Source organism: Stegastes partitus, unplaced genomic scaffold (genome assembly GCF_000690725.1).
Source record: "Stegastes partitus isolate 25-593 unplaced genomic scaffold, Stegastes_partitus-1.0.2 Scaffold869, whole genome shotgun sequence".
Classification (NCBI taxonomy): Eukaryota; Metazoa; Chordata; class Actinopteri; family Pomacentridae; genus Stegastes; species Stegastes partitus.
Window position 1 is genome coordinate 84,363 of NW_007578600.1, and position 24,097 is coordinate 108,459.

The following is a 24,097-nucleotide window of genomic DNA, read 5'->3' on the forward strand; positions in this document are numbered from 1 at the left end:
CAGATTTGTTTTTTTCAAGATATCGATAACATCATTCTGGCTATTTAAAACCACAGTTAGAGATATCTGTAACTTCAGTTTGGAGTAGCTGTCGATATCTCAAAAGTCTTTATGATTGGTCAGAATTGTTCTGCAGGATGCTCCTCATTTGGAGCTTCTGATTGGATATTGCATGATAAGCATTTGTGAACGGTGTCAGCAGAAGTAATGGCCGCCACTGTTTAGAAAAGTCAGCGAGGAGTTTATGGACAATGAGAACTCTGTTCATCCGAGACTTGTGGCTGAAATTTATGAGAACTTCGGCCTCAGGCAGCGCTGACATGATGGTAAAACAGCTCGTTATATGTGGTTACAGCGCCGTAGTAAGTTGGAAACGCAGGCTGCTTCCATCTCGCTGTAGCTTCTCAAGTTAAAATAAGATATCTTGAATTGAGGGGAATTAAAGATATCTTGAACAAGAACTATGACTAGTCAGGGATAAATAGTAGGTATCTGAATCTGGAATTACGATCTGCAGCTAAATTGTACACCGCTGTAATCAGAAATCCCATACACATAAACCAAACAATACATATCCAGTCTGGCTATTATATGTTAAAGGGGTTTGCCATGCGAGGCTAACAAAGAGTGCAAAGGCTGATCAGATGCAAAAGCACTTCACAGTACTAGAATTCATTTATGTGTCATGGCCGTATTGAGGTAAATAGTAATTGCCTTCTCCACGTTAAAATACAACATACAAGCAATGTGTCCACTTCCCCGTTTGATCTACACAGAGGGGTGCAGGGTGACGTAGCTTCGCGTTGCAGTCAGTTTTTGCAGATCTAACAGTTTTTGGACTTTTTAACAGTTTGCTGAGTGTTGCAGTTTGTTCTTTCCTGGAGTGCTCATTGAAGTGATTGAGGGAGTTCAAATGTGGACGTGAACATCCTTCAAGTCCCTGAAAAGATGGTTTCAGATAAAGAGTTTAACAGCAAACCTCTTCTACAGAGGCAAGCAAAGTACCAGCTGTGAACAGATTTCAATTTTTAAATATTGCTCGATCATGATTGGTGCTCAGAAGAACATGACATTGCATGTTTCACTTCTGACCAGTGAAAAGGGACATAGGAACAACAAGTAGAGAAAGAAAATATATTTTTGGGATATTTAGGGCTCTGAGATGCTTTCAAATGGAGGATAACATTAATGTAATTTTTTAGGTCTGAAAGTACTTTCACTCATCAGTTGGACTGAGTTTGATGGAAGCAGCAAGAAGAGCTCCCACTCTCCTGCCACAGCTGTTAGTGATTGCTGTATAAATAGATGATATTTAGACGGCAATCTCGATCATTTCACGTAACCATGGCTACTGCAGAAAATACACCAAGCATAAAGACAGGAGCTAAATTTTCTGGTTCCCTGCATTATGCAACCCTGCACCGGCAGCGGACGTACGCCGATGAGTCAAAACATAATGACCACCTGCTTGATATGCTGTTACACATGCCGCCACAACAGCTCTGACCTGCTAGGGCATGGGTTCCAGGTACCAAGATGTTAGAAGCAGATCCTTGTAGCCGTAACGATTTAATCCGTCTCTCGCATCCAACAAGTTGACTCACTTACCATCTAGTTCTAATCCCGGCCCTTGACATGCACTGTTGTTGTGAGATAGACAGTGTTATTCTCCTCAACTCTGAGTGATATTTTGGCTCATCTGTGCGTAACTGCGTAGACAGGCGGCGGCATCAAAGTGATTTTTCTAGCCTGTGCCAATAAGCGCTGTTTACTGTATTAGGAAGCTTACCTTAGTAATTGCAGGTTAAAAATATTGCAATTAATTTCCTCTAGTTTGAATAACAGAGAGAGGTCCTGAGCTACAGAAACCAAATCCCAAACAGTACAAAGAAATGGCTGAGTTGCTTTATGAGAAGCCCTTAAACGTGCAAGTCAGTCGCTTGCAAATCCTTGTTGTGGTGAGATAATATATTTCCAATATATGGCCTCAGGTATTTTGCACAATCCTTGTTTCACATGGTCATTGCAGTTGAACATAACATAACATGCTTAGAACAATATTACAATATATGTTTTCAGCTCAACAGGAGTGAAACCAGCTGCACAAAACCAGCAATCGATGGGAATGCTTCCTAATGCCAGAGTCCATACACATATACGTTGTGACATTGCGTTTATGGTGGTTTCCCCCAAAACAAGAGCATCTACTGCATCTACTCAGTGGACTATTCTAGACAATCTTTTTAATGTGCGACAGAAAATTTGCCGTGTTTGGTCTGAGAGTCCAGCTCATTGCTACCTCTATCTACGCCGCAGTGTCTCGTTGCAAACCATGATTTAAAAAAAGCACTGAGAAGTGGAATCAGTCTGAGAGGTAAAGAAGACACTGGTGTTGAAGGTTGAGGAGGCACTCCTTGATTCATAAAATGTTTCCGTCCAAATAGTTAAATGGAGCTGGATGTGGGATGCAAATACTTTATCATGATATGAGGTGAAAGTGGCCTCTCGTTACATGAGGCGGCTGAAACGTGGAACAGGCACGAGGTGGATGAATGTTTACAGGAACGGCCCCATAATCAGCACTTTCGGCTGTGCTGTTTCCATTGAAGGATCCGACAGCTTTGAACGCAGCATTACTTCTGCGTGCACCAAAACAATGACAACTAGTAGTGAATGGATGCTCAGTTCTATGAGCAGATAGGACATAGAATAATGGAAGTCTGTTGTGTTAGTCTACATGGTAACGGTATACTAAAGATGGTGACGTTAGAAAGCAGAGGACATGGAGAAGGCAGAAAAATGACACTTGTCCTCTCCAATCAGTGTTTGTCTTTTCCAAAGGTAACCAATCAGCTTCAAGACCTGCACAGCAGCTTTTCAGGGCCACCCTGGGGAGGGTACTTCTTTTTTTTTTTTCTTCCTTGGAAACGACCCCGAAAGAGGTTCTACAGGGCTGGTTCTCGTGGTCGGACCATGCACTAAGTCCTGAAAGTTTCTGCAGTAGGAAACGGCTCATAGTGACTGAAAAGATGCAGCTAATTAAAAATATGGATTGTCTTTCGAAAAGCTTCATATGTCAGGAAGCTAATTTACAGAATTTTATCTGCCCATCAATGTGTAGCGCCATCTACTGACAAAATGTAACAGGTTTTTAGCTGTGATTAAAAAAAAAAAGGAAAAAGCTTGTAAGGGGATGTGCAAAAGTTTTCAAGAGGTCATTGGGGTCAGTATACTGCTTTGAAAATATTTGGGTTTTATGAACTTACATATGAGATTCAATCTTCCCTTCTTCTCTTGTTCATTTTTCAGTCCCTAGGAGGACCTTGAGCCTTTGTTTGGGTCAAACTACGATCCCATAGTTGTCATTTATCAGGTCATATTGTCACATATGTTCTGCTGAAGAAATTCAGCGGTGAGTTTAAAATAATTTCATCTAATGTCTGAGAAGATTCTCAGTCATCCAGGTTGTGGTTATTCTCGTGGATCAGTCGTAGCAACTGGACTTGTTTGAGTTCCTTGAAGACATTTCGCCTCTCATCCGAACTGATGAAGCCTCTTGGATGAGAGGTGGAACGTCTTCAAGGAACTCAAGCAAGTCCAGCTGCTCCGATTAATCCACGAGAATAATTTCATCTAATGTTATCAGCCTGACTGTCAGTCCATGTGGTCTGTCCAGACTTTCTCCTGTTGAGAGTTTCAGAAAACTTTAACATGTTATAAGACAGTCAGCTGTCAATAATCTTTATGTGCAGGAACAACAGATGGAACAGAATGACAAGTTGTAAGAGTGATTTTACAATAAAAAAAGGTATCATACTAAAATATTAAGAATAGGTAGAGCTGCTAAAAACATAGATAGTGGGTGCGGTAACACCTACTTCAGGATCAGCATCGTCAGTGTGTTGAAAAAAAACAAAAAACAGGATTAAACATGTGGCTGCTGTGATACTAGCTGCCTCCACATGTTTACCACCATGAAATGAGAAGCCTGTGTGTTCTGTGAGCATTTCTGTGTGTAGACGCTGATGATTGCTTGTTTTATACCTTGTTCCCAGCACTGGACTTCAGCCAAAACAGCTTAACCGCAAGTGTCAGAATATGAGGGAGGAATTAACTGCAATTTCAGGAGTGATGGAATGTGTATCTGTGCATGATTTTATTTTTATTTTTTTAAAATCATATTAAGGTTTATCTTCAATTTGAGCCGCACAAAAACTTTCTATAATAGTTCATCGCTGCAGTTCTGATGCAGCTGCATGTAAAGTATGAAGATAGTGGTGTTACACTCCAATGAATGTCAAAATCTGCATAGTAGGCATAGACATACTGTATATTATCTATATTATTATGCTTATGAATGCCTATATTTAAAAAAAGAACTATTCAGTTTTCCTCCCTTGCAAGCGTACTTGAAATGATGAATGCTTGTTGCCACTGGGGCCTTGCAAGGATCAAATACAATATTTTTAAAGCATGAGTGCATGTTTCGAAGCATTTTGTGAAAGTGTAGCCAGCTAGCGCCAGTGTGTGAGGACTGCTTTGTCTTTTCTTTTATGAGCTTTTTTTACCCAAAATGACAGAACTGCTGCAGTGTAAGTTTGATAACAAATGCAACATAAAGAGCTTTCTAGTTTTGATAAATCATCCGTGTCATTTGAATGTGTATGGGAACTTTACATGTCTCAGTGATTATATTAAATCTGTGACACTGTACAATGAAGAGGGCTTTATTGTGACATGGAAATGGAGTGTCAACTGCACATGACTGTTTCGATTTTTACAGAAAGGGGTTTTTGCACATCTTTAGAGCCGCCCCTATTTATTTTGACCACTTGAGGGCAGTGGAGCAAGCTGAAAACTGACATTCTATCATCTATATTTGTTATAGTGAACCTGTCAACAAATAAATAGTCATTTACACATTCAGAAGAGCAACATTAGCATCTATTTAAAGCTGTGTTTGTGTCCATCTGATGATTACCATCATGGTTTAGCCTCCTCCAACTCCTCAAGGGGGTTCTAGTTCAACAGAGCTCATGGACTGGGTATCAAAGATGTAAAGCCTCAAATCTGGAATTTGGCCTTTACCATCTTGGTCTTTTGAAGCAAAAGCACAGGATGCAATCTCACTGGAGACGACGCTATAACTAACAGTAGCAACACGTCAATTACAAGAGAGCCCCGTCCTAAAATGACCCTGCTTTCTCGTCAATTTTCCTCCAAATGTGACCAGAATTTACGACATATACATCATACTTTATTGAAGTAGACTTGAATTAGCCCAGTGAGACTGTGAATTCATTAGGAAAATGTTTACTGAGGTAACAGATCAAGTGTGAAGTAGAGTAATTTTCTTATAGACTTCTATACAATCAGACTTCTATTTGCAGCCAGAGGTTTCGCCCCCTCCTGGCCATTGGAAAGTATGCAGGTACAACGCACTTTTACTTTATAGACCTGGACATTATATCCATCTTTTATATACAGTCTATCACAAAGTTCCACTAAAATGTCATCAACAACATTTGTCATTTGATTTCAGTTCAAACTGAATGTGACTGAACATTATTAAAAAAAGAATACAAAAGTCAATATTGTTACTACATTTTCCCCTACAAGCAGTGTTTATGTCACTTTGATCGAGTGTGTATTCATACTAATATGTAGAGGCAGAATGTGGAATATTACGACCATTTATCCATTTCTCTTTTGGCCTCTTTGCTCTTTTGCTACCTAGTTTCCAAACATTTTCAGTCACCGAACGGTAGCAGCAAGTGTACAATAGCAGATCATTACTTATTCAACAATACTTTATGTTTTTTCTAATTATTAGGCTAATGTTCACACACGTTCACTCACATCATTCACATTCTCCGTGGAAACTGCAAAAGTAGCTTTTCCAGAATCGAAAATGAAGTGCACCAATAAAATTTCAGCAATACATTTTTTTGTTTGATTGTTTGTCTTTTGATTATAATTTCATTAAAACCAGCATCAACAACAACAAAAAAACATAACATTTACTTCCTGAACAGGCTTTCAGGGTCTGCTGGTCCAATGAGAACACAAGAAAAACACATTGAACTGAAAATGTGCTGCTACTCCACTAATAATTAACAACAATCTAATAGTTAGAATTTCACAAGTAAATCCAAACGAGGAGGAGTTCAGTGGTGATTGAGTGTCATGGCTGACCTGTCAATCATTCAATCAATCAAATAGCCATACTTTTATGCCTTATATTAACCTAATCACTGGATTATTTTCAGATGAACCACCATATCTCAGGGAAATTGACAAAAAATATCTTCCTCTGTGGATAATTAATGTTTCCATGACCTCTTATTTTGCGTTTCCAACTGGAGTCAGAGCTTTATGGAGCATGCCCCTAGCGGCAGTAGTGGTACTGCAGTTTTTTTTGACACTTCCGGGTTGCCTTCACTTGTCATTGCCGGTTTCCACGTCCATCTTCCAGTCTCCACTCATGACTGTCTCCTTCTACCTCCTCCCTCCCGATGCTGCCGCTTGCTCCCGTCCGCCTTGTTCTTCCCAGGAGAGGCGCAGTTCACCTCCAACGAGCCGAAAATGAATTAATGTTTAAAAATATCCGCTGTCGTCATCACCTGCGATCTGATTGGCCGGTCCCGGCGTCGGAGCGTGACGTCGGCGCCGCCAGCGTGGAACGTGCGGCAGGTTCCAGGAAGTAAACTGTCCGGCTCAGTGTGCGGGATACGGAGCAGGAACAGCAAATACGTGTCAAAGTCAACATTTCAACACGCTGTTTCTTTTTTTTTTTTTTTGGTCGCCGGAACCCTGCTGAAGAGACGCCGCGGCGGTGCTTCGCCACACAAATTCCCTGCGTCACGGAGAGCAGAGCCTGTCATGCTGTCAGCCGAGAGCAGTGACGGTAAGTTAGTGGGAGAGATGTGGCTGAGATGTGGGGGACTGCTGTTAGCTAGCTCCGTGTGTCTGTTTTGGTGTGAAGCTTGCATGTGTGTGTGTCCGGTAAAGGAGAGAGGAGGGAGACAGACACGTACATGATGCAAACATGAAACTGTGGTTTATGTAATGTGATGCGGTGCTGTTTAATAATAATAATAATAATAATAATAATATTACAGTAATAACTCTGCAGCAGGGTCAGCAACACAAATATCATCACTGCTATGACACCTCACATGACTGCTAGTAATACTGACGTTACCGGTTTGGATACCAAAGTATTATCTGTTTTCCCATCAAATGTCAAAAGACAAAACAATGTGGCCTTGTTATGTTTTGTTTTGTTTACTGGTTTAAATCAGGAAAAAAAAAGAAGAAAGCAAACCCCTCCATTTTGTCTTTTTTTTTTTTTACTTTTCCATCTTTAAAAAATGACAAAATGGGCCTATTTCTTTGCTTTTCTATTTTTAAACCAGCAGCAAAATAACAATTCCAGTTTTTCTGGTTTTCATTATCACTGAAAATCCAGCCAAAGATACAGCTTGAGTTTTGATCCGGTGTGATCTTATGTGTTGTTTCAAATTTTTAAAAAACTAGAAAACACATCTGACTTTTTTGTATTTCCATTTTAAACCAGCAATGGAAAGATGACTAGATGATTTTTGCTTTTCTGTTTTAACCAAAAGTGAAAAGATGAGAATGCAGTTTTCTCTTTTTTTGTGTGTTTTGGTTATTTCACAGAAAATAAACAGATTATTCTTTCATAAGATTACTAAAATTATTTCTATTTGCTAAATGCCAGAATAATGAGAGCAAACATTTTTTAGAGAATTTTTCATTACTTTCTTCAAAGTCAGAAGTTTACATACATTTCCTTAGTATTTGGTAGCATTGCCTTTAAACTGTATGACTTGGGTCAAATGTTTTCCTTCCACAAGCTTCTCACAATAGTTTGATGAATTCTGGCCCATTCCTCCAACAGAACTGATGGAACTGAGTCAAGTTTGTTGGCGTCCTTGCTCCACACACCTTTTCAGCTCTGTCCACAAACTTTCTACAGGATTGAGATCAGAGCTTTGTGATGGTCACTCCAAAACATTGACTTTGTTGTCCTTAAGCCACTTTGTAACTAATCTGGTGGTATGTTTAGGGTCATTGTTCATTTGGAAGACCCATTTGTGCCCAAGCTTTAACTTCACTGATGTCTTGAGATGTTGCTTCAATATTTCCACATAATGTTCTTTCCTCATGATACCATCTATTTAGTGAAGTGCATCAGTCCCTCCTGCAGCAAAACACCCACAACATGATGCTGCCACCCCTGTACTTCACAGTTGGGATGGTGTTCTCACGCTTCAAGCTTCCCCCTTTTTCCTCCAAATGTAACGATGGTCATCATGACCAAACAGTTCAGTTTTAGTTTCATCAGACCACAGGACATGTCTCCAGAAATGAAGGTCTTTGTCCCTGTGTGCATTTGCAAACTTTAATCCGGCGTTTTTATGATACTTTTGGAGTAATGTCTTCTTCCTCTCTGAGCATCCTTTCAGTCCATGTCGGTACAGGACTGGTTTCACTGTGGATAATGACTCTCTGACCAGCTTCAGCAGCATCTTCACAAGGTCTTTTGCTTTTGTTCTGGGGATGACACACACATTTCACCCCAAAACACTTCATCTCTGGGACACAGAACCCGTCTCCTTCCTGAGCAGTATGATGGCTGGACATTCCCATGGTGGTTATACTTGTGTGGAACTGTTTGAACAGATGAACGTGGAACCTTCAGGCATCTGGAAATTATACCCAAGGATGAACCAGACTAGTGGAGGTCCACAATTCTCTTCCTGATATCTTGGCTGATGTCTTTAGATTTTCCATGTTGTCATAAAACGAAGCAGTGTGTTTGAGGTGTGCCTCCAATTAACTCAAATGGTGTCAATTAACCTATCAAAAGCTTCCAAAGCCATGACATCATCATCTGGGCTTTCCCAAATAGTTTGAAGGCTTCTTAGTGGATGGAAACTTCTGACTTTGAAGAAAGTAAAAAAAAAAATCTCTTTCCCATTATTCTGCCATTTAGTAAATAGAAACAATGTTGGTAATCCGAACTGACCTAAAATAGGAAAAGTTTAGTCTGATTAAATGTCAGATTGTGAGAAAAAAAACATTTTATGTCTTTTTATACAGTTCATGTAAACTTCTGGTTTTAACTGTACGTACGAGGACGAGATGATTACACTTTGGCCTTTGTTGCAGTCGCCTCCCTGTCTGTAGTCAGCACTCTGGTCTGAAGCAATGCACAGCACTGTTTCATTGGTTACATGACACAGGTAATAGCTTATCAACACCGAAGGATAAATGCTGCGTTGTTCAGTTCCTCTAGCAGTTCTTTGTTATGTGGAGATACGATACAGACATGCAAATAGACGCAGCCCCTAGGACCAAATTTAAGAAAGTTCTGATGTTCCCAGCTCATTTTATAACCACAGTAAAGTTATAAAATGAGCTGTGAAAGTCACAGGTGTGCTGGTTTGTTTCCGTGTCTCCAACTTTTGTGTCAGCGATCACAGGTGGATTCACTTCTGTTGCATTGACTTCCTACTTTGGGGCCTTTATTTTGTACCATAGTCCTTCTAAAGTATTTGTGTTTGATTGTTTGGAAGTGGAACCTTGATGATGATGACATTACTGTAAGGTGATACAGTTTAGAATCATTTCACATTGACGTGATATTGCACAGCGGTGACTCACTGCTGTTGTTTGTCTTTTGCATAAATGTTCATATTTATGACAAACAGAAAGTTTTCTTATTTTTCTCATTTTTTGATTAACTGATTGTAACATGTTGAGATACTGACACAGATCAGTTTGAAAATTCACTTTTGAAGCGGGGCCGCAAGGTGGCTCGGTGGTTAGCACCGTTGCCTCGCAGCAAGAAGGTTCGCGTCCCGGTGAGGACACCCGGGATCTTTCTGCGTGGAATTTGCATGTTCTCCCCGTGCAGCGTGGGTTCTCTCCAGGTTCTCCAGCTTCCTCCCACAAGGTCCAAAAACATGTTGAGGTTAATTGGTGATTCTAAATTGTCCGTAGGTGTGAATGTGAGTGTGCTTGGTTGTCAACTGAGATAGACTCCAGCCCCCCATGACCCTAGTGAGGATTAAACGGTGTGTAGATGATGGATGGATGGACTTTTGAAGTGTTGAGTTCTTCTAAAATAGAGTAGCAGTAGTCATATTGTGGTGCACAGCATGTGTTTTCTTGTTGTAGAGCATCATTATAATTCAGTGTCACCATTTTCTGAACCCAATAACCTAAAATATTAAAAATGCGTTTGAATATGTTTGGAAAGGCCATGCACTCATTCATTTACATGAACAGATGATAGCATTTTTATCTTTAGTCCTTCATCCTTTAAATAAGAAAGGTTTGCAGGACAGATGAGTCACAATGTCAACTTGCTTGCTAAAGTTCAACATAGTTCCCAATCAAGTTTATAAATGTCTCTTCTTTTGATTTAATCCAGGATGCATCATATATTACTGGTCTCTAAGCTAGAGGATACAATGATCAGCTGATAATTGCTGGATTATAGTCGCAGACACAAGACAATGCTTAAAACCCAGCTCTGGGTGATGTTTGCTCCTTCACCTCCCTCCTACATTACTTCACATGATTCTAATAGTTCTCGCAGGCTGTACGTGCTTGTCAAAACGGACATAAAATCAAAAATAAAGTCAGTAAATTAATAAAAGTAATACCAGGTTATTAGCAGCAAGTCCCTTAATTGTAGGGTTGGTATTGTTGTTGGAAAATACAGTATACACACCCCTGTGCTCTATCACCTAAATGCCAAATATTTAAAAATTATAAAACCTTAAAATAATTGCATCACTTCTCCTCTGAGGTTGTGCTACATGTATGCATTTCCAGGTTTAATGTAATCAGGTATTATATCAATGCCAGCCCTGATATTGGCACATCTCTAATCCCGCCTTAAGAACAACCATTAAGCAGCTCAACTAGTTCAGTTTTAAACATTAGGCAATGCGTTGCCGAACTGTGAGTCGTACGCCTTTTGTGCGGCAGGCGTCCAAAGTAAACACACAGCAAATGTGCAAATGAAGAGTCCGCGCCCATGTGAATGCTCGACTGTATTTTCTCCTCATCCCGGAAATTCCAGCCGGTCGACGCATGCTTGGCTTTAATTTGGCACCGGAAGGGAGGAGTTGAGGTGATTTGTGTGAAAAATTAAAAGGAAAAAAATCATTTATTTCCATCACTACACCTGCTGAGTTAAATCAGGCAGATGAATAGGAGTAGGGTGGAGGGATGGGGTGGAAAGTAAATCTGCATGTTTTAACTCATGACAAGGAGTTAGCAGTCTACAGACAACCAATGGCCAACCACAAGTATAACTTTTTTTTTTTCTTACATTCTTGTTCTTCTTACATTTACATCTGTGATCAGAACTTTTATTCATGCAGCTGTGATCAAAAGTTTACATACACTAGTAAAGACTTCTTAACTGTCTATGATGGAATTGCTAAAACATGCGTCTTTATCACAAAAAACAATCATGCATTTCGGTTCTTTTCATCCATCCATTAGCTATACACCGCTTAATCCTCACTAGGGTCGTGGGGGGCTGGAGTCTATCAGACAACCAAGCACACTCACATTCACACCTACAGACAATTTAGAATCACCAATTAACCTCAACATGTTTTTGGACTGTGGGACGAAGCCGGAGAACCCGGAGAGAACCCACGCTGCACGGGGAGAACATGGAGACTCCACACAGGAAGATCCCGGGTGTCCTCACCGGGACGCAAACTGGCAACCTTCTTGCTCCGAGGCAACGGTGCGAACCACTGATCCACCTTGCAGCCCCCATTTCAGTTCTTTCATAGATGCAGTATAGATTTTGGATATATGGCTTTAAAAGGTTTGTTAGACATCAGAAGAATGTACAAGGATCCAGGAAGATCTGTGGCCAACTAAAAATCAATGGAAACACAGTTGTAGCAGTAATCAGGAGGTAGAGAACGAGCCACAGTGTTGTTAGCCCGTATAAACTGCACTACCTGCACAGTCTTGCTCTTCAAAAACACACGAGCAAGTGCTTCAGACTTGTCACAGAGGTTGTAAGTGGTAATCTGAGCTTCTGTGACAGCTCAGACTGTGAAGCACTGATGCTAACTTTTATGTATTGAAGACAAAACCATGCTTGTGCTTCAGCACAAAACTGCAAATAGAACATTTCTAACGAACATGTAAAGAAACCTGAAGCACCTTGGCAGCAGATTCTCTCATGAGATGAGACTGAAACACATTCGTTCAGCTCGGATGGAGTCCAGCATGTTTTGTGTCAAGCTGGCCAGGACTAGACGTAGCAGATGTGTGGTCCTGACAGTGAAGCACGGAGGTGGGAGTGTGATGATAAGGGACTGCACTAGTACACAAGGTGTTGGAGAGATGACATTGATGCCTGTAGATCTACCAAACCATTAACTGACAAGGTGACTCCCAGTCTGCAAAGACACTTGACAGAAGAGGAATGATAATCTTCCAAAGCACACAGCCAGAATCATAACAGTTTCTACAGGGGAAAGGTCAACTATGACCTGACCAAGAATGTTGCCTGACTTGAACACCTTTGGGGTATTTTAGACAAAGAGCAGAGCAACCGTTGGACTGTGCTGTTGCTGGTTTGGTCTGTTTATGGCTTCGTTTTGTCTTGTGCTGTTTGCTTCTTATTGATCTGCACGCTCACTTGGAATTTAAAAATGACAGACCTTTTTTTTAACTCTCTTCCAGCAAGCGCACACACATCCTCGATGATGGTCGACTCCACACTGGCTCAAGTTGGGAAAAATCTGAATGAAGCCATGAGGGTCCTCGGAGACGGACAGGGGTAAGGTTCTAGTGATTAGACAACAATAACACAAAGTATGATGGTGACTTTCAGCGAGGTGGGTGTATTCGTAGACGTCTCTTTCAGACATGTGATTGTTGACCATTCTTCATCTTTTTTCTTCAAGCGCTAGTGCTTCTTAACATCCGACCTTTTCATAAGGAAGCACCACCACAGAGCAAACTAAGTAAACTAGTCGAGAAACGATGTGGTTCATGGATGCAGTGTACTGAACCGAAGCGTGGTTTGATCTTCATGTGTTTGTGGTGTGAATCTGTTTAGAGAAGTGGAGTCGGGAATCAAGAGGCCGCACTTCATCAGTACCGGTATGCCTGGACCCCTGCAGGGAGAGTAAGAGACACACACACACACACACACACACACACACACACACACACACACACACACACGGATATATATAAACTAACATCAGTAAACTAACATCAATAGTTCTTTGTAAAATAAACAGTTACAAAAAAAGATCAAAACCAACGCGACAGTGGCCCAGATATCTTGACTCTCGCTTTAAGGTTTCTTTTTTTTTATCAGACAATGAGTATTTTTTAGATACAAGCTGTTTTTACCTTTGACGTGTTTCAACTGTCTTCCTCAGAAGCGTCACTGACGTCTGTGGTGACGTGTCTTTATCAGCTGGTGGTTTCCTGGAGGCGTGACCCGCCTGGCAATCTGTCAGATTTGCCCGACAGGCCACGCCTCCTGCCACCCGGTGGTCTCTGCAGGAGAGCATCCCATGTGTGGGATAGCATGAATGCCCCCTCATCACGGTTCATGGTGTCTTTGGCTCGCCTCCTTGATCCAATGTTCAAATTTGTTGCTCTCTGATCCAATGATCTTTGCGTCAGTGATGTTTCTGAGGAAGACTGAAGTGACAGTAAGGTTAAAAACAGCTCCTATCTAAAAAATACTCATTGTCTGATAAAAAAACTAACCTTATACCTCTCATCAAAGTAGACATAATGAACCTAATCACACTATCTTGACTCTCGCTACAAAAACGTCAGATCCTTTCATTTCCACAGTAGCACATGGGGACACATACCAACACCGTAATAGCACATTTTCTTAAGACAACTGCACGACACTGTTGGTTTAGATTCTTAATCATCCAGGTCATAGTAATCCTAGTCTGACTCACCCGATGTTGGCTGATAATCCAGTCAGCATTCTCCCCTCCTTCCACTATTTGTGTGTTGCAAAGGAAACAGCAACAACAACAACAAACTCCAGGTTGCCCTGAAAATGAGACTGAAACTTTTGCAGAGAATTTAGATCAGGCAGCTCTGCTTTTTTTTTCTTTTTTTGGTAGATTATCTGTTTTAATCACAGTGCTCCTCTTCCTGAATGCACATCATCCACCACAACAATTCCCTCGTCAGTATTTTGAAGAAACACCATCGCTTAGCCCCGCCCACAACGCCCTTGATTGGTTTAAATCACAATAATTTTATACTTTTATCTCACTTTTTGGGAAAGATGGTGCATTATTATGTTTTTTTTAAATACACAGGAAACAATTCACATCCCAGAACTTTTAGTACTTACATGAAATATCTGAGTACTTGTTCAACCACTGGATCCCCTCAACATTTAGGGGAACAGATCAGAGTTCCCAGGGCAGCAGCTGGCTCTCTCATCAGTGTGACGCTCAATGAACACAATCTGGTCGCTCACAGAAACATGTTTTTTGCAAGAAGAAGAGTGTCAGTGATTGGAGACTCACAGTATATTTGCATGAATTGTAGAAATTCTTAAAGTGAGATTTGTTTTGCAAAAGCTGAGGTGCTGAAGCCTGTTATGTGTTCTTGTGTTTTGTTTTTTTTTGTTCAGCGGTCAGGATGTTTCCACTTTGCTGCACCTTGTTCACAACCTTATTAACGAAGACGACGAGGACAGCGAGAAGCCCACACTACAGTGAGTACAGCTAATCAGTGAAAACAGTGATAGAAGCAAATTGCTGTTTGTTTGATCGGAGCGTATGATTACTTCTTTTTAAGCTCTTTGAACTCCAAGCGGCTTCTGATTGTGTTTTTGCTGCTGTTTACTCATTTTTCACTATAAAATAAAGTCCTGCTGTTCTATGGAAACAGCACAACCATGGCTAGAAGAAGAGAGAACTTAAGAATGTCTTTTGATCGCTATAACACTGTTATAGTGCCATAAATCAATTAAAAATTCAATTGTATTGCATATTTATTTGACAGATGAAGATATATTACTTCCTACATGTTTACAAGCTCTACAAACTTTGCATTTTTCACACCACCCTGCACATCTAAGTAAACACTGGAAAGATGTGTCACCGTCCTGAATATGTCTTTTAACAACTTGCTCTTCTGAACACAGTTTGTTTTTTTTAACCACGTTACATTTATGTTGATCAAGTGTGTTTTAATTCCTGTCAATCTTTGTAATTAGTTTCCATCCTTGTCCCCTCGCTGCTCAATATAAACACAGCTTGCAGTTTCTAGCTTGTTTCTATATGGGATCTGATGCAAGCGATGTATTATTAGCAAGAAGATATTATTAGGACTTTAAATTGTGAAATGTTTGTGTGAAAACAGCTCAATCATGTTAACTGTCAAATTTACGCATAGTTCCTTAATTATGTTGCAATCTGATCTAGAGATATGACATGAATGAGTACAGAAAGGAGGGAACAGACAGTCCTCAGTATGTACATGACAACGCTGTTGTGTGGTGCCTCCAGTAGGTTGCAGAACGTAGGTGAACAGGGTCACATGGCCTTGCTGGGTCACAGCCTGGCCGCCTACATCTCGGTGCTGGACAGAGAGCGACTGCGGAAGCTGACCACTCGGATACTGTCTGACACCACGATGTGGCTGTGCAGGCTCTTCAGGTAAAACCCTGCAGTGCAGCTGTGCATTTGTGGAAATCACTGGTTTTATGTGTTGGTGTCATCATCAGCTCAGTGTGAACGGCATTTGCAGGAGCAGAGGTGCTTGCTATCAAGATTATGCATCAATTATTCATGACAAAGAGGCAAAGCAGCCTTTTAAAGGTGTATGTACTGTAGGTTTAAAAACAATATAAGATTATTTAAACACATGAGAAATGGTGATCTGACCTTCCTATCAGAAAATCTGAAAATCTAGTTCTTTAGGAGGACCCACTAGGGTACGTTTACTGGAGTAGATGATACGTAATGATACATTTATTTCTCAACTTGACATATGCTTCCCCTAAAGATCGGTGGGTAGATAAGTAGATAGTAATAAAAATGTATCTAAAAAATTCTGTCTCTTTATTCTGGCATTTAGCAAATAGAAATAATTTTGATAATCCTAACTGACCTAAAACAGGAAAAGTTTAGTCTGATTTAATGTCAGATAGTGGGGAAAAAAAAGGTGTATGTCTTTTTACACAGCATATTTGATCTTCTGGTTTCAACTGTACATGGTCTTTGCAAGTGTATGCAAACTTTTCTTTAGACGACATTTTGTTAAAGAGGTTTGCAAAGCTTGATAAGGAATTTAATGATACTGACATGTTGTACACTGACACAAGATAAATTCACATAGCGCTCCAACAACAACCACCCCTGTGATCGGATGCTGTATGAATAGTGTTAAACATTACTTTGTCTTTCGATGCCGATCATCTCTCCGTTCCTCAGGTATGAGAACGGTTCCGCCTGCTTTCATGAGGACGACAGGGACGGCCTTGTGAAAGTGTGTCGGCTGGTCATCAACGCCCGCTACCAAGAATATGCCTCGGAGGGCTATGCAGTCCTAAGCTCCAAACAGCCAGTCATCTACCAGAGCGCCTCCTGCAGGCCTGGTCTGGGACAGCACCTGTGCAGTCAGGTAAGGAAATTGAAATGCTCAACCTTAAATCCACATAAATCACAAAGATTGAAGCCTCTATGGGTGAAAATTTGATGGATATACCTTTTTGTAGAAACATTCGCCAGGTACTACCACTACTACTACTTTGATTTTAGAATTAGAGCTGCCATTGAAGACTCCTGGTTTACCTGGAAGGAATTACTTAAATTTTATCAAGATATTTACACAGTGTCCTTCTTGGTAGCACTACTAGTCTTATGTATAATGTGTTGAATATCACATCCACAGAGAGTTTCTCATGTTTCATAGTGTTGCATACGTAACAGAAAGCAATTTTCATGCCAGTCTTTGTGTCATTAGCTTGGCCTGCCTCTCTCCAGTTTGTGCACGGTGCCATGTAACACTGTCTTTGGATCCCAACACCAAATGGTGAGACACCACCTATAAAACTACACAGCTATCAGGCAGTTCAAACGAAAAACGATTTTGACCCAGACCCTGTTTGTCACTTTCAGGATGTTGCCCTGTTGGACAAACTCATCAAAGAGGACCGAGACGCTGGGAAGCTTCCTTTGCTGTTGATTGCCAATGCAGGTGAAGGAGTTCAAATGTTGCACTTTGCACAATGTGTGCATGCGGTATTACAGGAGCTCATGAGGATTGTTTTTGCAGTTTAAATTGGTTCATGCAGACTTCAATGAGGTAATTATGTGTTTGTTTCCTCAGGTACCCCTGGAGCAGGCCATACAGACAAGCTGGGTCGTCTAAGGGACCTGTGTGATCAGTACAGCTTGTGGCTTCACGTGGAGGGGTGGGTCACCTCTGTCACGCTATATCGTAGATGGTCTGGAAGAAAAAGTCCAACAATTTGTGAAATACGCTTGTTTGCTTGAGAGTGAGATGACCTCGTGTCTGTGTGTTGAGCAAAAAGAGAGGAAGCAGTTTGGTACAATATATGGATTTTATTTAGACCAAGCAAACATGCAGTGACTTTGAAGTTTGCACCTGTTTTAGCAAGCATGTGAGCCCCGAAACTGCTTTGCTCGTGGTGTAGTGATGTGGTTTTTCATGTCAAGTCATGCACCTTCAGCGGCACAGCTTTTGTTATGTGGTGACAGTTATACAACTTGTACTTAAGCTCCAACATGCTGAGAAGGTGACAAAATCCTGGTCAACAGCTGACAAAGTAGTCATCCAAACCAATGTCATAGGAGCTGCTGTTGTGTTTACTGCCTGCTAGTTGTCTCTGAACATTTTCTCTGCTTTTCCAGTGTCGGCTACAAAGTTTGTTGTTGCTGTTTCCCACTGCTAGCGTTTGGCATCTCCTTGAACTGTGCATTGTGTTGAGTCTTAAGCTAGAGCAGAGCTTGGAGTCTACATTACTTTTGTTGTTGTCACTTATCTTTATATATGTTTATGAGCCATAACATTTCAACTCGCTACTGTTTAGGCCTCGCCACTACCACCAAAACACCTCTGACCTGTTGGGTCATCGACACAGGAACTTTGGGGTTGTTCTGTGATGTCTGACCCTGGAGTCTTGTTGTTGTGGTGCATTGATACTTGATTAGATTGGGATCTGGGGAGTTTGGAGGCCAAGCAAACGCCTTGAGCTCTTTGTCCTGCTCCTCAAGCTGGTCCTGAGCAGTTTTTGCAGTGTGGCAGGGTGATGTCAGGTGCTGGGGAGGAATGCTAGGTCTAAAACAATGGTTTGTGTTGGTGACATACAGGTACGTTAGTATGGCATCTACCTGATACTGATATCGGTGCAGTTTATCACCATCTTGGCAAGAAAGTCGAAAAGCACATTTTCCCAAACTGTCCGATTTATCAGTTAAACTAAAATGCACTTTATTTACAGCATTGCCTCATCAAAATTTTGTACTTTTTATCACTGTGCTGGTTTTATTAGAAAATTCTATAAATGCAAATAAGAACGGTGATGTTATATTGTGACTATTTTAATTAATGTTATTACGATGTTCTGCTTTGTCTCTACAGAGTCAACCTGGCAACCCTGGCGCTGGGTCAGGTCACTTCTGCTATCATGGTAATCTCAGGTTAAAATGCTATCATCCACACAAATGTGCATTGCAATCTGCCCCAAACTTCACGTTTGACAATAGTCAAAGTCATATCAGAATCAGAATCAGAATCAGCATCAACTTTAATGGCCAAGTACGTACACAACATACAAGGAATTTGGTTCCGGCTGTTGGTGTCGCCCTAGGAATGTGCAAGGATAAGAATAACAATAAAGTAAAATAACCATAGAAAGAAAAAAATAAGATAAATATATACAAGAATATACTCATCTAGCAGAAAAAAAAATATGTACAGTGGTGCAAATAATGGCAGTGCAATCCACCCTACAGTAATATTGAGTTAGTCTTAGTGATACTACTGGACACAGGAAGTTAACCATATGTGACAAACATCTTTTGATTTGAATTAAATTTCCGTTTTGTGTTACACACCATGTTTCTGTCTGTCTCCTCCAGGCTGCCACCAAAAGTGACAGTATGACGCTGACACCAGGCCAGTGGTTGGGACTTCCGGCTGTAACCGCCGTCACCCTCTACAGACATGAAGACCCAGCTCTGGTTAGCGCATATCTTTCTCATTATCACACAAAATGAAGTGCATGTTTTGTTAGCTTTTGTGCCATGTTTTCAGTTACTCTCTCCTGACTTGTGACTCTTCTATCTGGCTCACTCCTCTGTGTCTCTGTGTTTTTGTCTTTCAGTCTCTGGCAGCAGGTTTAACCCCCAGCCAGCCTGTGGAGAAGCTGCGAGCGCTGCCTCTCTGGCTCTCCCTGCAGTACCTCGGTCACAGTGGAGTTGTTGAGAAGTTCAGACATGCCACAGCTCTGGTGAGCATCACTTTTAACTGTCAATTTTCATTTTTGTTACAACATCTTAACAGACCTTCTTGAAAGCAGCCTTTTTCAATGGTCATAGCATGAAAAGCACAGGTGAAACTAACTTCTTTGATGGCTCAGTTCCACAAAGTAACCCGCTAAGCCATGACGACACCATAGGAGCATGCACAATATCAGTAACTTACCTCATCAAAGCATCTGCAGGTCACAGTGTTGAGGCCAATTCGTGCTTTCTGATAAGCAGACTCTGTTCATATTGCAGTGCTGTTCTGCTACACGGGCGGCTGCATATCCCCTCCTATCTACCACAGTAAAACACACTGGTTACAGATGGGGGCTGTAGCACCGTATCAGTGATTGTTCCTGATGTGTACCAAGCAGTGAAATGAGAAACGGAGAAACGAGGACTTTGTACTGTGTTTGGTCTCAGTTAATGTAAGCTTTTACAAACAAAGCTCCTCCGAAGTCCAGCAGTGACTACTTACAATAAAACTCTTTAAAGGGGGGATTATATAGAGGTGGATGACCGAGAATCTCTTTGTGCAGTCTTTCCTCATACAAACATTTGCTGTAGGTGCTGTCAGTCTGCACTGTCGCAACATTTGCAAACAAATAATTACATTATAATGCACTTAATATGGATAAGTTATAAATTGCTCGAAATAGCTCCACTATTTATATGAGAGTGTAGTAGCAGAATAGCAGCATAACCTTCATACAAAGGCCTTCTGTCTTCTGTCTGAACCACTATGACAAAATTGCTTCTGGATGGATAAAGTGGGAGCTAATGTAGAATAATTGGTAGTGATTTAAAATTTTGATACTACGACTGCCAACAATCTGACGCTACTAGAGTTTGTAGCCCTGGGCCTCATTCTAGCTAGCTGACAAAAATGTGGTCCATTGGGCCATTAAGACAGATTTTCTAATCAAAAATCAACAGAACCAAACCTGTGATCACCAGCCAGATCTGGTAACCAGCACTACATGGTCAATGGTCAACAAATAGAGTCAACATCCATCCATCCATCCATCCATCCATCCATCCATCCATCCATCCATCCATCCATCCATCCATCCATCCATCCATCCATCCATCCATCCATCACTGCATCATCTGTCCCAGACTGTCCCACCTGATTTAGGGCAAACATCGGGTACACCCTGGGCAGGTCAATAGATTGAACAACTCCCCCTTAAAACTTCAAATTTTACCATTTTATTTATGCACAGATCAAACAAATACCTAACTAACTGACAGACAATGTGCCAATTAATGAACTGGTCATAATGATGTTTTGTTTGCAATAAGTGGAGCCTGGGCCAGCCCTACCTCAAGTCTTCATGCTAAATTCATACACACACAGGATTTTAAACCTTTTTTTTAAACATGTAAATTGCTTTTAGAAGTGATATTTGTTCCATAAGTGTTTACCTTTGAAATGACCTTCATGTCTCCCTTCCAGAGCCAACAACTCCTCCAGAAGCTGAAATCCGTGACGTCTATCAAAACATCGGTAGGTGCTCTCTTAATGCTCTGCAATTAGTAATAGCACAATGTCTACCACAAGAAACGGTGTCTGCTCAGACATTTTAGCATGCACTCATGCTTTTCACATGTGCCTTTGCACCTTAGTAAAAACTGTATGTGTCATGACTCTGGTCTACAGCTTCATGGTGGTACTTGGGATGGTAAAGGCCCGTAATGCTGGTGGTGTCAACAGCCGCTCAGATGCTATGGAGACATCACATGAGAATGAGAAACATTAATATATGATACGATAAGTTGGATAATTAGACAATAAATTATACATAAAAAGATGCATGATAGACTCATTTTGAAGTCATGGAGCCCCGATATGGTCTTCCAACACAGATATTGAAGGAGTTTTATGCAGAAAGGGACGTAGTTAACAAAACGAACTAGTGCTGCTGCTTTTTTCTGGACAACATGAAGCTATTTGTGGCATCATTACATTGTTGTAAGTGTCACTAAAAAAAAAAACATTAATATGTTGGTCCGTCCCTTAATGTTTAATGGCTTCCGTTCTTTTTGTGGCTCTCAACTTCAATCCCACTGGCTCAATCCAAGGGTGTAAATCTTTTTAAAAATGCCTGTTAAATATATATATATACTTTCACTTTCAATAAAGGCTCATTTATTTCCAGAAGCAGCTTGTCACTATAGTTTTTATCAAATCCTTTTACCCAAACAAATAGTGTTAGGGACTATTTCCAGCAGCAGATTGATCCACATTTGGTGCTTCAGTATTTGTGGCAGCAGATTGATTGGTAGATGCTGTCTTTGTGTAGGATTGGCTTAATCTGAGCTACTGTGTACGTGTGAAACCACAGTGCACCAGTGTGGCTCTTTGGTGTGTTTTCATAGTTTGTGGTGCAACGGATGGAGATCTTAGCCCCAGAGGAATAAGATATATCAGGCGTCAGAAGTGAAAATACGTTCATCACTAGTTTTCATGAAAACGTTTGATAATGACAAAACTATAGAACATCACCACCTTTAAATATGCCATTTACGGAAATGTGCAGCCAGGATGTTGTAGCTCACTCATGTATTATCAGTGATAAACTGAAATTGGACAGATAAACCTTTATAGCGTTTCATTTTCAGTCCCACAACACCACCATGAAACTGGAGGCCTTTTGTCTGTTTCAGCTTTTCCTAAACACTCAAGCCTGAGCAGCATATGTGAAAAACTTGACATTACTCCCTTCATATAGGAATTTATACGATATTGGAGCGTCTTGGCTCATAGATAAGCATTTGTTTATTTTATATAAGGTTTCAGCTCATGTGAAAGTGAAACACATAGGTTGGCATAGAAATGTTGGTGAGATATTCTCCTGTGTTTATATGTTACGATGGATCAGAGTCTCTCCATGTATTGCTAAGTAACATGCAGAGATGGTAAAAATGACTCACATAGATTCAAAGGCAGAACCCACTTGTTTTTGTAGGACGTGTTTGAGATCGTCGAGGCTTTGAAAACACCACAGTTGTACGAATACTTAAGCAGTATCAGGGGAACAGACTGCGCTTAAAGGCTTGTTCACTGGTATTTACGAAAGGCAAACTCATGCAGTCACTGAGATATAACACAAAGGAAATTGGGTGCCTGGATTAGTAGCACTGTGCTTCAACACTACTGTAATCCAGAGGCAGTGAGCAATCAGTGTGTTGGGGGATGTGAATCATGACATACTGGTATTTAGACTCACTGGTAAAAGAAGGAGGGACATGCAGCAGTTTGTATGAGTTCTTTTCTTTAGTTACAGTCTATGTATGAGGTTTATTTTTTGTAGTTAAAGTCAGTGTGGGTTGCCTTGGTTCCAGGGCGCGGTGTCTCCGATCCCGCCCATCTCCGGGGCTTCACTGCGGGACGTTCTGGGCTCTCTCATGCTCTCTATTGTAGGTGGGACCAAGCCTTTTCCCGTCTCCCTCACGACCCCTTTCAATCTGCCCTCCCCTTTTTTTTTTTCTTTTTTTTTTCCTTTTTCTCTCTTCCTGTCACTCCTAAACATTTTCCTTCACCTGCCACATACCCTCAGCTCAGCGGTATTTGGGTCTCCATTGGCTGATGAACTGTGACTGTTCACTTCTTCCTAATTGTTTAGGATGTGGACCACTCAGGCATGTTCTTTGAGGTACTTCTGGGAATGCCTCTCCACACTCAAACTGTTTTGTTGCCTTTTGGACGAAATACAAGGGTCATGAATAATTAATGAATATGCAATGTGCAGTTGAATCCAATGGTTTCCTTTATTTTAACAAGAAAATACAACTATTAGACCACTAGGCTAGAATTTTATTGTAATTTATTGATTATTGGGACATTCTGACTGATGAGGAATTACAAGTGTATAGCCAAGAGGTTTGCAATTAAAGAATGAGTAAGCATCCCATGCAAAACAAAGAGCATGGCATGTGATGGTTACACCAGGTTAAATCAGTTGTTATCATCAAGGAAGTGTATTGGGCGGCCTTTAGGCTATACTGGGTTAAGCTTCAATATAATTCTGGGTGCTAGAAGTACCCGTGATGAGGGTGTGTTAAATCATGTCCTGTGGTACTGCCCTGAAGTACAGGGCTGTTGGACATCCATTCACAATTTTGTCTAAAGAACTGTTGGCAAAGAAATGCCCTGTTCACTTTGCCAGCCCATTGTGTAGAACATAGTGGTATGGCTGCACCTCACTCTCATTCCGCCTTAGAGGAAAACACGCTCTGGCTTGTTCGTATTTGTTAAAACCAATCACAGTCATTATGGGCGATGCTAAGCAAATATTGCGGCTTGGTGTTCCTTTAGTGTGGCGAAGGAAGTTGTTGTGGTGGAACATTTGCATGCAGGAAGACAAGCACTGTCATTAATCTGGATAATCCACCGCAAAAAACAAGCAGAGCTGCCTCACTGCATGATCTAAATTCTCGGAAAAACTTTAGTTTCAGTTGCATTTTCAGTGCAGTAGTTTGCTACTGGAGGTTGTCGTCGTTTCCTTAGATGAACTGCTGAA

The 24,097-nt window shown here is 40.9% G+C and overlaps 1 protein-coding gene across 2 annotated transcripts in view; it reads left to right on the forward strand.

The window, feature by feature from the left end:
* The first annotated feature begins 6,750 nt into the window (after positions 1-6,750).
* The window catches only part of pdxdc1 (pyridoxal-dependent decarboxylase domain containing 1), a 32,122-nt gene continuing 14,775 nt past the window's right edge, over positions 6,751-24,097 (forward strand). Inside the window, exons 1-13 of one of the 2 annotated variants that reach the window (XM_008293279.1) lie at positions 6,751-6,907; positions 12,760-12,856; positions 13,139-13,207; positions 14,705-14,788; positions 15,585-15,734; positions 16,512-16,701; positions 17,044-17,112; positions 17,199-17,277; positions 17,410-17,494; positions 18,685-18,733; positions 19,185-19,286; positions 19,430-19,555; positions 21,031-21,081. In XM_008293279.1, the coding sequence (XP_008291501.1) occupies positions 6,883-6,907; positions 12,760-12,856; positions 13,139-13,207; positions 14,705-14,788; positions 15,585-15,734; positions 16,512-16,701; positions 17,044-17,112; positions 17,199-17,277; positions 17,410-17,494; positions 18,685-18,733; positions 19,185-19,286; positions 19,430-19,555; positions 21,031-21,081 (1,176 nt within the window). In that variant the 5' untranslated portion in view covers positions 6,751-6,882. The remainder of the gene's footprint in view (positions 6,908-12,759; positions 12,857-13,138; positions 13,208-14,704; positions 14,789-15,584; positions 15,735-16,511; positions 16,702-17,043; positions 17,113-17,198; positions 17,278-17,409; positions 17,495-18,684; positions 18,734-19,184; positions 19,287-19,429; positions 19,556-21,030; positions 21,082-24,097) is intronic. The other variant, XM_008293280.1, reaches the window with a different exon arrangement.